An 11,941-nucleotide genomic window follows, 5' to 3' on the forward strand; every position below is an offset into this window, starting at 1 on the left:
TTCTTTCTTTTTCTTTTACTAGGGATTACTTTCTCTCTCTAGATCTGTGGAAATGGGTGAAGCAGCTCCTTGCTTGATGCGTTCAGTTTCACAACCTCTCTTCGCTTCTTGCGAATACAAAGAGGTTAGTTAGTTCAAGAATATGATATAAAGAACCCTAATTTCTAATCTGTTTCTAGGGTTTATATGCTCTCCAATTGAACTGTTTTTCAATTTTTATTTGAATCCAAATTTGATTTTTTTTTCAAAATTGCACTGTTGTCGTCCCTGAAATTGAAGTTTTAGCAATAACATTCATCTCGTTTTTTTTCAAAATTCTTCATTTGTGTCACGATTATGTATGTGTACGCTTTGTCATCTTGTTCAAAACCCCAACTTTAATCTGTTTCTGCTTTCTAGAGTTTGTATGATTTTTACTTCCAGGGCTTTTCATTTTGATATGAACCCGATTAGGGTTTTGATTATGTGTTGTTGTCACCAAAATTGAAGTTCCACCACTAGTTTGTATCTTGTTTTCTTGAAATTACTTGGTTTTTGTCAAGACTTTAATCTGTTTCTTGTTCAAAACCCCAACTTTAATCTGTTTATTGGGTTTTAAAGAAAACCCTAATTATATAACGTGTTTCTAGGGTTTATATGGTTCTTTTTATGTGCCACAGGGTGACCCTCTACGAGCCCTAACCACATCAATTTCATTTGGTCGATTCATGACTGAACCATTAGATTGGGAAAAATGGTCTTCGTTTTCTCACAATCGAACCCTAGAAGATGTTCAAAAACACTCTCGACCCGGTGCTGTTGCTGAAAAGAAAGCTTTCTTTGAAGCACATTACAAGAAAATCGCATCCAAAAAATCCACAAAAACAAAATCACCTCAAAAAGAAAACAAACCTCCAAATCACTCCCCTCAAGCCAACATTTCTCCTACAAGATTCAATACCCTTTCACCCATTGATGAACCACAAGAAAACGAGTCATCAAAACCTATTGCTACTACTACTACCACTACTCCAGCTTTCTCACAACATATCGATGAACAAGATATAGAAATAGCATCATGTAAAGATGTTTGCTCACCTATTACTAACCTAGTTCTAGAACAATTTGGAAATGTTGAGGATGACATGGCAAGTAGCCGCTGCCAGGTGGAAGTGGAACAAGGGAAAGTATCAAGCGAAAATATTTCATTAGAGAAACATAAAAATAAGATAAACAAAGGTTCTGAAATTTCTTTGAGTAAGAAGGAAACTTCTAGAAAGACACCAACTCCTCCAATTCGTCCCAAAAAGGCTGCAAATGATGTAACAGAGAAAAAGAGATCAGTTTTACAATCTCTTCATATGTCAATGAACTTTCCCCCTGCTGTAATTAAAAATAGGATCTTAAAAACTATAAGTAAACCTAAAGATAGACTTATTCAGCAACCTCTAAACCTAAAGGTAACCTTCAGCTTTCTTTTCTTGAATTTTCATTATTATTATCACATTTGAATCATCTGTTTTGATTCCCAGGTGTCTATCAACGGGGTAAAGAAAGCTTCTCAGGTCCTCCCACCACCAGAAAACAAAAGGTAATTTTTATGGAATAAAACCAATGATGTTGTTGGATTTGTAATTTTTATCCCTGTAAATGATATATACCCTAATAATGTCTCTAAAATATATCGTGTCATCCATTCTAGTGTATGTACAAAGAAACCAAAATCTTCTTCTTCTTCTTCTACTGTGCCTTCATCATTTAGCTTCAGAAGTGAAGAACGTGCAGCAAAACGTAAAGAGGTAAAGATAAAGATAACCAAATTTTTGGGTTCTTGATGTTTTTTTTTCTTGTTATGTTTGTTGATGTTTTCTTGCTTCTCTCACTACAGTTCTTTCAGAAGCTAGAAGAAAAGGGCAACAAGAAGGAGACAGAAAAGATTCATCTTCAACCTAAACTGAAGGTTTGCACATTCTAGTTGATACATAGTTTGTGAAATGTCTGATATAACCTTTTGGTTATGATAAAGATTCCATCCATATTCTTGTACAGACTACGAATGACAATAAAAAGTTGCGAAGGAGCACTGCTTTGGAAGCAAAAACATTTGCAAGTGAAACAAAAGTGATAAGAAGTAGTAGCATTCAGAAGGTAATTAAATTATCAATGAGTTTGTGGTATGAAGTAAAAAAAGCTTTTTATTTAATCAGTAAAAAAACCATATTTTTAAAAATCATGCAGGTTCCACAAATGCAACCTTGCTCACCAAAGATTGGAAGGAAGCCGACTCCAAGATTAGTACATAAGGATACTTGCTGTCAATCTCCTTCAAAGCCAAAGAATTTCATAGAAATAAATAAAAAAAAACTAAGTAGTTCCATGGCTTTTATGTCAAAGAAACAATGTTGAAAGTTGTTGTTGATTGCTTCTTTCAACATCATTTAAGTGCTGTAATAATTTTTTGTATTATTATTATTCTATCAAAACAAGTTTCTATCTAGTGCGTTGTTGCAAAGGAAAAATGTATGTACCCAAACAAAATAGCCTCTTCTTTTTGCCCATTGTAGGACGCCTCAAATTCTTGCCAAAGAGGATCATCCATCCATATATATGATCATGTTTTTAAATGAGATGAGATGAGATGATGTCAAACTATGAATAGGCCTTGATCTATTACTGGATATTCCAATGAGTCAGGAGGGTATTCATATTCATAGTCGAATCTTAGTGCATCATATAAGCTTGGAGGGAACTCTGGATCATTATACTCGGCTACTCCTTTCTTTTGTATATCAAGATTTGTTGAGGAGGAAAGTTGTTGACCTTGAAGCAGAATAGAAGATAAATCAAGATTATTAATGGAATGATGATGATGATCATCTTTCAGGCTCCATGGATCTGGAGGTTGGAAAGTTGGCATAATGTTAATGTAGGAGGAGGAGCCAAAAGATGACTTGATTCCACTGTTTGAATTTGCTATCCTTTTTCCTCTTTCTTGGTTGTGTTGTTGGATTACAGTAGTAGGCAATAGTCCCGACCCATTTTCAACCTCAAAGTGTTGGTTGTTGTGTTCTTGTTTGAACTGAATTTCTGTGAAACCTCCATCCCAAGAGTACTGAGTTGGCAACACTGAGTTAAATGTTGGGTACTGAGTTGAACCGAAGGAGTGGTTGTTTCCGATTCCGATGTTTGAACTGCTGGCCTTGTTGTGCTGAGCCTGCCCCTTGGCTGCATAACCGGTTAATACTTTCTTGGATTCTATTGTCTGCAATGAAGTGGTGGTGGTTTTGAGATCAACTTCATGGATTCTGGAATTGGTATTCTGGACGCCTTCATTTTGTTGCATCTTTATAGAATCTGTACTTTTAAGATCATCTTTTTGTAACCTAGTTAAGTAGAGACGATATTTCTGCACTATTTTAAGAAACTTTATGAGAGAACCGGATAAGATCTTAAAAAAAACTGATAGCCCAGAGTTAAAGAAATACCTGCAAGTGGCTTGCAACATTCTCTCTTGTTAACCATGGCACGTTCATTAGGTCAAGTATTTTCTTGGGACCCACTTCTGTCATGAAAAAACAAACGTTTTTATATCAAATGATCAGAAGAAGTAAATTCAAGAAAAGTACGTGCTATGATGATTGATGACTCACTTTCAAAACCGATATGATTGACAGCTTTTACAAACTTCTGATGAAGATCGACTGTCCATACAACTCTTGCTTTCTTGATTGAAGAATGGTCAATGAAGTCTTTGTCACTGTAATTGTTATGTTCAGCGTCTTTTCTTTTCTTACCTGGTGTTATGTCACCCCCAGAAAGCAAGTAGCCATCATCAGATTGTTCTGATACATTTCTCATCATCAGAATCTCTTCAAGGCATTCATGGCTTTCACTATCTCTCACCTCATGTATCTTCTTTCTGTAAACATGCTGCCATATGTTTCTTAGTTCCTTCATTCGAATTGGCTTCAGAAGATAATCACAAGCCCCATGTTGGACACCTCTCATCACTCTGCTTGTTTCCCCATCAACAGACATCACTGCATAGAAATAATCAGTTCTGGTTTTTAATATATATATGTATATGCATATAAATCTTGGATATAAATATATTGGGGAAGAAAGAGACTGACTAATGACAGGAAGCTCCATTTCAAGTCCAACATGCTCCAAAAGCTTGAAACCATCCATGTCAGGCATGTTGACATCACTAATTACAATGTCAAACCCATCTTTTCTTTCACGAAGCAGATCCAGAGCCTCTATTGCTAGTCCACATGTAGTAACTGAAACAACAACAACCACAATCAATCATCTTCTCCATGCCATTGTTTAACAATGTCTTCTACTTGGATCATGAATTAACCAGGCTCTGTATAAAGTATAGACCTCATAAAGAACAATCAAACTATGTAACAGGGGTTGATTTTGTATATGCCCAAGGCTTCCTACTAACGTACTATATACCTTCGACCTTTGTTTATTAATTGGCTGATACTTCACAACTGAAAAAAATGATCTTGCTTGAAAAAGCTAAACTCATTCATGGCCTTCTCTACTAATAACACCCTAAATCTCAGAGCTTACCTGATATCGATGTTCACCCAAAGCTTAACTTTGATGACAGATATGAATCAGTAAAACTGGTATTTCTGCTTGATTTAATTGTTTTGTAATGTTATATACATAAAAAACAAACCCTCATGCAAATTCAGTCGAACAAATATATACATGAACGAAAACGAATCATATTGAACCAAAAAAAAAAAAAAACAGTTGCTGATGAAATACAAACAGACCTTCATAAGAGCACTTCTTGAGCATCTTCTCTAGAATTTTCAACCAAGTAGGATCATCATCGACGACAAGGACACGAAGTCCTGCCGGAAAAACGTCGGCTCTTGGCGATGAAAATCCATTTATTCCCTCTGCCATCGGAGAAGACAGATTAATCAAACACAAAAATACTCAGGCGAACAGCCGGGAGTGAAGAAGTAGAGCTCTGATGAAGAAGAGGTGTATGGAGTTTGAGAGTTCGGAAATCGACTGATGTTTGCAGGAGTTTTTAAGAGAGGGAAGAAGACGAATATTTGGCGCCGGCAGTAAGCTTGTAGTAACCAACGGTCCCGGGTGTTTAAAGTAGCGAATATTCTAATTAGACCACTCAAGTTTATGATTTATTTTATTGGACCCTAAACATTAAAAAACATCACCACCAACACCCTCAAGTTTGTACGGTGTATTCCCTATTCACTTTCTGCGTTTCTTATTATCATCTTTATTGTTGATACCCTCTAATATGATTGTATTATGATTTATTCATCTTCATGTTTATCTGTTCACAATGACTTATTTGTTCATTGTTTGCATTATTTGCAGGTGATGATATTCGTATGGATGTATTAGGAACTTAACTCATGTCTATGTCTTACGGTTCACTTTACTTACTATCCCTTTGTTTTCATTCACATGTTAAGGAACATTTTGTAGGACATCAATGTGGTGCAGTCATTTTTGGAGGTATAATATCAACATATATCTCATCTACTCGGAGACAAGTGTTCGATGTTACCCACAGTTTGACGCTACTTATCTCAAGACACCTATATCCCATATGCATAAACCTTTCCCATATACAAAGTCATAAAATACGAGAAATCATGTATGAATAATCAACATGATGCGTTTATACTATTTTGGGTTGGATACTTTTAATTTCTTAGTACCAAAATAGAGCCCAACGGGTCATTTAATGTAGTTTTATGACCCCAAGATTTATTGACATATTTTTAAAAGAATTAGTTTTTCAATCTATTAACATAAATGTAATTGGATAATTTAATATTGATGTTATTGGAAAAATAATTAATGTAAACAATGAATCTTTATGCCTTACATGTCGCCTCTCTATTGAGCTTGATTAGATGAAACAACACCGTCTTAATTTATGGGACCATCATACTTATTTCTTCATAATTTTGTTATCAGAAAGTGAGTATTTTTCAAACAATATTTTATATCGACCTTACAAATTACAAAATTTTGGAATATATAGTAAACTAATGAGGATGAGTGCCAATCATGGTTAAAGTTGGGTTTAAAAGTAAGTAGAGTAGGTTTCTAATGCTTAAATAAAGTGAGTGTTGAGTCATGTTATCCCACACTAAGCCTAATGGCCATTCCCACCTTCAACTTCTATCTTTTTCCAAATTTCTATTGAAAACAGTAACCATAAGATTTTTTTAAATTAAATCTAAAAACTCATTGAAAAGGTTAACATCATTGTATATAACCTAATATTTGATAAGAAAGTCAAGATGAATTAAAAAGAAATAATATAAAACTATATGATGCTATGTAGCTTCCTAGAGAGTTGTTGGTATGTGGATGGTAGGAATGTTCATTATTCGGATAAAACCGAATTATCCAATTGGACAATTTGGATTGGACTACTTGGTTCAGATATTTGGATTTTTAGATTGGTTTTTAACAAAACCGAATTATTATTTTGGATTTCGGATTGGTTTTGGTTTATAAAATAACAACCGAATAGTCCAAAAAAACCGAATAAACTTTTATTATTTATCTATTTATAATATATATCCATAGTTATTTATTAATTTGGTAATTTATTTTTTCAAATAGGTTCAAAACGTTTCACCCGATAAAAAAAAACATTAATATGCATTTTCTATCAAAAGTTTCTATCTATAAAATATTTAACTATAATATATCTTCTTAGTAGTTGTTTATAAATTTCAACACACAACTAAATAATTTGTTTTTGGTTCTTGTGTAAAGTTGGGTAATATTATAATTATATATCGTTTTAGAATGTTTTGTTTTTTGAAAACCGAATTATAAAAAACCGATCCAACCGAATTGTAATTGGATCGGATCAAACCGATCCATCCAAACGAACACCCCTAGTGGATGGTCTTCTCCAATGGGGCTTATGAAGGAAATTACGCTGCAAAATAGATAGACACTAAGTTAGGAAGCACTACCGAGAGTGGGACCCCAATATTACTCTCTGATGCCTAAGTTAAATATCGGAGATGGATATTGCATATGTAAAGAGTTTGAGAGTGTTGATGATTTTTACCGGTTTGCACCAATGTATTTATATCTGGATGAAGGACTCTTTGTTGTTGTTGTTGTTGTTGACCAACCGAACTTAAATCTAAAATTCATAAAAGGCCCGAACCAACGCCTTTACCGATACCCTTGGGATCTAAAGTACAAACCGAACGCTTTCATCACATAACCAACAGCACCCACATCCAAATGGGTCTAAACCTTTCTTCCCCAAGGACCTAAGTCTTATGATAATTGATGATCGGGCCACGGTCCCGAATAATGAAGCGATTCGAAACCGAGCGTTACAACTCTCCACCACTTAAATTCGATTTCATCCTCAAAATCATTCCTTACCATCCCCGGCAATCCCGAAAGCCCGAGGGACACAATCACAACCTTGAGCATACAATGGCCTTCACAAGGCAACCAAAACCAACCCAAGCAAGACTTTCTAACCCGAAGAAGTCAAATCCATAATCCCATACAGATGACCAACCCCTATTTACCTAAAATCTGAAATCTCGAATTGATCTGACTCCCCGACAGACCCGCCCATACGATACTACTACCAGACCAAAACCTCACTGAAGCCCAAACTTAAACAGAACGCTTCCCACCCTTGATTGACTTGATGCTTCAAAAGGAGACAAAATTACTGACCATTATTGATGCGGAACACTCATACTTGACAAAAGGCTCAAATAATCCTTTGAGTAGAAGACTCATCCCTGCAACGGTTAAAATCAAACGAGAGCTGCGCAACATGGTCAAATATTTTACTCTGGGATTATTTAACTCAAACTGCAAGTGACCTAACATATTCCCCGAATTAGCAAATCCACACACGAGATCCAAATCAATAATATTGCCTTGACTTATCTTGATGCCCTTCACCAATAGAACCAATCCAAAACACAATCACAAGAGCTTGATCTATCACCAAATCTGAATCCATTCCTTACCCTTGAACCATTCGATTTATGCGCTCGACATATAGATACCCCAAATTCTTATCCCTTGAAAAGAAAATCCTGTGCATAAACACTTGTGATTCCCAAATCGAGATCTCACCCAAAAATCCAACCCGATACTTAACTCATAACCCGAAATCCATGGATTTGCGCTTGTATTTCACCCAAAACCTTTTGATTCATGACAACCCCTCACTAGACCGAGATATAAAGGTTCCCATACCATCGCTGAGACTACCAGTCTCGTACCTGGTCCAACCACCAGGTTCCCAAGAGTCCAAATAACAAGGCTACACAGCCTATAAATCCATTTGCGTCACACATTGACCCCCACTTGATCTTGTGACTCAAGATCCAAAACCTTGACCCAACGGTCTCCACCAGGTCCTACCTATATTTCCATAATCATACGGGCCTCGCCGACGGGTACCACACAACTATACCATGGAGCGGCCTCACCCACGAGTCCTACCCGACTAGAGATACACAGGCTCGACTCTGCCTCGGACGCTAATGGTCCTCAACTCGAATAGAGAAATACTCCTTGACAATCCTGGCCAGCGTGCCCAAGGCACGACTAATTCGTCCTTTACGCTTATGACCACCTCTAACGATAGTCTACCTTGAACTGGTGAATGCTACGATCCATCGTAGTCTTACAACACTTCTAACCAACCATGGATACCAATCATGGCCTAACCATCACAATCCCACGTATTCAGAGCCGAAACCTAAATCCAGCTGCATACAATCAGGTGTTCTGGTCAAAATTCGAACCCTAAAGCCTTCATCAAACAAGAACAGGCAGCGAGGTTATAACACAACCCTCGTCTTGGATCCATCCACAAGCCTGCTATGTGTTGGGTTTTGAGCAATCTAACAGTTCCTAAGTGTGCATGCAACCCTAATAAACCTTGGATCTATGTTTGTCTAATACATGCAAAATAATAATTTTCCAAGGTTCATAACTTATCTAACATGGCATGGGGAACTTTTAAACATAAAAGAGTTAGATGAGATTACATACCTTTTGATGAGATTGATTCCTTGGAGTTTGAGAGCCAAGCACCAACAGTGTGAATGCCTCAAATGGAAATCACAAATCACCACAAACATTTGGAAACCTTTAGAGAGTGTACACACACTTGTAATTTTCGGCCACACACAAGCACACACACTAGTGGCTATTTCATGCAACATAAGCATGCTTATATAGTGTACATGGTTAGGGTGAAACCCTAATAACCCATGACCTTTCCTTTTCCAAGGATCCATGGGTTAAAAGCTCCATGGATCATCCATGGACTTCCATATAAGCCTAGCGCATTAACAAATGAGGGTTAGCCCACACCATATAAAACCAATAGCCCATAATCTAATTAGTCTTCCTTTTAATCTCTAAATTAATTCATAATTAATTTAAGACTAAGACTAATTAAATAACATGACTTCATAATATATTATAACTTATAATATATTAATAAACATATGTGTATAACTCTCATAAAATTATCCATAAATAGTTCGGGTGAAGTGCAACCCAAATGGACCATGCTGGGTCGGGTCAAGTATATACCAAATAAGTTATGGACTTAGACACCTTATCCAACACTATGCATAACAAAGAAGGCACCGACCAGCTGTTGGAAGTTTCCTGGACTTCCAACTTACACAACTTCAATCCATACAGCCACTTGGGTTGTGTCTCCTCCTGACTGGGTTTTGAACCTTACCTTAGTTTCACACCCGATCTGACTCCCATAATTTTTGATCGATACTCGCCCACTTAGACTCGACGGAGCTTTCTCATTCCTTAAATCCGATGGATTCCCAACCCATCAACCTTATATAGCCGGAACCGCCTATGTCATGCGTTAATCAATACTAACGTTCCATTACTATCCAAACTCAAAGATCGCCCCACTCCTGAAATCCTAGATAATGCCCTTGAAATCCTAACCAGTCTGATAATCCAAATCACCTCGCATGATACCATACCGAATCCTTGGGTTCTTATGCTGGCGACTAGAAACCACAACCCTTGCCCTGCACCGACGAACATCCACCCCAACTTCCATTCTCAAAGAACCACTGAACTCTAACCGTCTACAACCCATGAGAATATACAACTCCCTTGACACATCCAATGACCAACAACTCATGAAACTGACACCATTATCTTCTTGTTACCGCTCCTCCCCAAGAAACGGTAAGATTTCAACCTAAAAGTTCTTTCATAAACGACTGTCGATCCCACCAGATCAAAAGATAAACAATGAACCTTGAATTCATTGTAGAACTAACCCGCTAATCTTGAGCAAATATCCTCCAAACAATACCCATGAATTGATCCCGACATAGACCCAGATCAACAACTGAAGATGCGGAAGCCCGCTCAACAAGATATGGCCCTCTGATGATTCATTGAAGACTCTCGGCATGCAGAATGGAATATAACAATCCTTGATAACCCAAACAATAGCAGAGAATTGACTCAAGATATAACTTATTCAAACCCAATCAAAATTCCAAAGCAATACAAATTCCCAATAACCACCCTGAAGAAGCAGAAGATAACATACCCGCAAAACATATGAAGGAATATTGACCTCCTCCTCCTGATTTACACCGACCATCCTGGGGATATGGTGCGAATCTCACCTCTAGTCCTAAATTTCAAGATCCGAAAATAGGATCCTCCTTCCTGAAGGATTCTAGAGATCCACAAGTTTTGGGCTCCAGACGAGCCCTCAACTGCCCTACTACAATCTTGGCCCGAAAGGCCCCCAAATGACCATCCAAGAACTCCAAATTCCCTACCTTGACTAAACCAAAGACCACCGGGGTACATTCTAAAATACCACGAGTAATCTCCGATGAGATGAACGCCCGCATCCGCGCATCGATAAACTCAATACCTGCTCCTGAGCCGGAATCAGAATTCAAATCCCCATTCCTGAGTAATTAACACCATACCGAAAACAACATGAAAAAGAATTGATTATTCCTAAGAATTCATATCCCACAGGCTTCCTAGATTCTCTAAGACTCTTCTTGATTCAAGTATTGATCCTGTGCTTTCAGTAGTACGGGCCCAATACTACCTTCTACACATATCCATACTTTCCTCAAGAATCCTCCTGAATCCTCTAAGTCACCTTCTCAAATCCATACACCAAACAATCGCTAACCAGCTTAATGAAATCCATTGAAGCAAACCCTAAGCCTTCCTAGGTTCCCGACCTCACCCTGCCACTAGCTGCTAAAGAACTCCCTATAATGCCAGACACCCACCTCATGAATACAATCATATGTAATAAATCTTAGATAATCCTTCAAGTAACATAATCATCCCCACATCGGTTGGAATTAGACAAGATTTGCACAATAGGGTGAAATCCATCACTCTGAGATTATCCAATCTTTGTTACATATGACTTGACATACTCACTTAGTAGCTAACTCCCATCACTTAAGAGTTCCACAAAGCACAAAGCAAGAAACATTCGTACAATAGAAATCCAATCCATAGAATAATCACAAGTATCCAATCCCACATACCATGACAACTTGAAAATTTTCAGAGCAAACTAGGTCTAAACTTCAATCATGTACCAATGAATTCACAATGTAACTTGGTGCAATAGAACTATAATGGTCATTGAAAACCATGCTTATATATATATATATATATATATATATATATATATATATATATATATATATATATATATTACCTTGGAAAAACCTTGTAGTAATAAACCTTTGAAGTTAATACAAGTTAACAAAACATTAAGGAGTCAAAGGAGTCAACACAAGCCAAAATGATAAATCTAAAAGCATGAAATTGTAAAGTACTTTAGGATTTCGGTTTTAGGAATCTAGAAAACACTCATAGACAAAAATTACTT

The 11,941-nt window shown here is 36.9% G+C and overlaps 2 protein-coding genes across 3 annotated transcripts in view; one reads left to right on the forward strand and one right to left on the reverse strand.

The window, feature by feature from the left end:
* Window positions 1–2,476, forward strand: part of LOC111893461 (protein WVD2-like 7) — a 2,558-nt gene extending 82 nt beyond the window's left edge. Inside the window, exons 1-7 of the mRNA XM_023889520.3 lie at window positions 1–124; window positions 660–1,439; window positions 1,512–1,570; window positions 1,682–1,778; window positions 1,868–1,939; window positions 2,029–2,127; window positions 2,218–2,476. The exon at window positions 1–124 is cut by the window's left edge and continues 82 nt beyond it. Coding sequence (XP_023745288.1) covers window positions 53–124; window positions 660–1,439; window positions 1,512–1,570; window positions 1,682–1,778; window positions 1,868–1,939; window positions 2,029–2,127; window positions 2,218–2,385 — 1,347 coding nt within the window. The 5' untranslated portion in view covers window positions 1–52 and the 3' untranslated portion in view covers window positions 2,386–2,476. The remainder of the gene's footprint in view (window positions 125–659; window positions 1,440–1,511; window positions 1,571–1,681; window positions 1,779–1,867; window positions 1,940–2,028; window positions 2,128–2,217) is intronic.
* Window positions 2,423–5,068, reverse strand: LOC111893460 (two-component response regulator ORR26). Of its 2 annotated transcripts, none has more exons than XM_023889519.3 (5): window positions 4,779–5,068; window positions 4,113–4,265; window positions 3,630–4,019; window positions 3,465–3,538; window positions 2,423–3,385 (listed from the first exon to the last, which is right to left on the reverse strand). In XM_023889519.3, exons 1-5 carry the CDS (start codon window positions 4,912–4,914, stop codon window positions 2,624–2,626), a joined length of 1,515 nt encoding a protein of 504 aa, XP_023745287.1. In that variant the 5' UTR covers window positions 4,915–5,068; the 3' UTR covers window positions 2,423–2,623. The 2 variants fall into 2 exon arrangements, with proteins under 2 accessions (XP_023745287.1, XP_023745286.1); XM_023889518.3 differs by having other exon boundaries at window positions 3,465–3,541.
* Window positions 5,069–11,941: the final 6,873 nt, after the last annotated feature.

The sequence above is a fragment of the Lactuca sativa genome, chromosome 4, assembly GCF_002870075.4.
Source record: "Lactuca sativa cultivar Salinas chromosome 4, Lsat_Salinas_v11, whole genome shotgun sequence".
NCBI lineage: Eukaryota > Viridiplantae > Streptophyta > Magnoliopsida > Asterales > Asteraceae > Lactuca > Lactuca sativa.

Bases quoted from the DNA above. Each gene is read 5' to 3' on its own strand.
- LOC111893460 (XM_023889518.3), bottom strand. From the start codon at position 4,914: ATGGCAGAGGGAATAAATGGATTTTCATCGCCAAGAGCCGACGTTTTT. The intron at 4,266-4,778 runs GTCTGTTTGTAT...TTGTTGTTTCAG, and splicing joins CAAGAAGTGCTCTTATGAAG to TTACTACATGTGGACTAGCA. The intron at 3,386-3,464 runs GTATTTCTTTAA...AAAATAGTGCAG, and splicing joins ATGTTGCAAGCCACTTGCAG to AAATATCGTCTCTACTTAAC.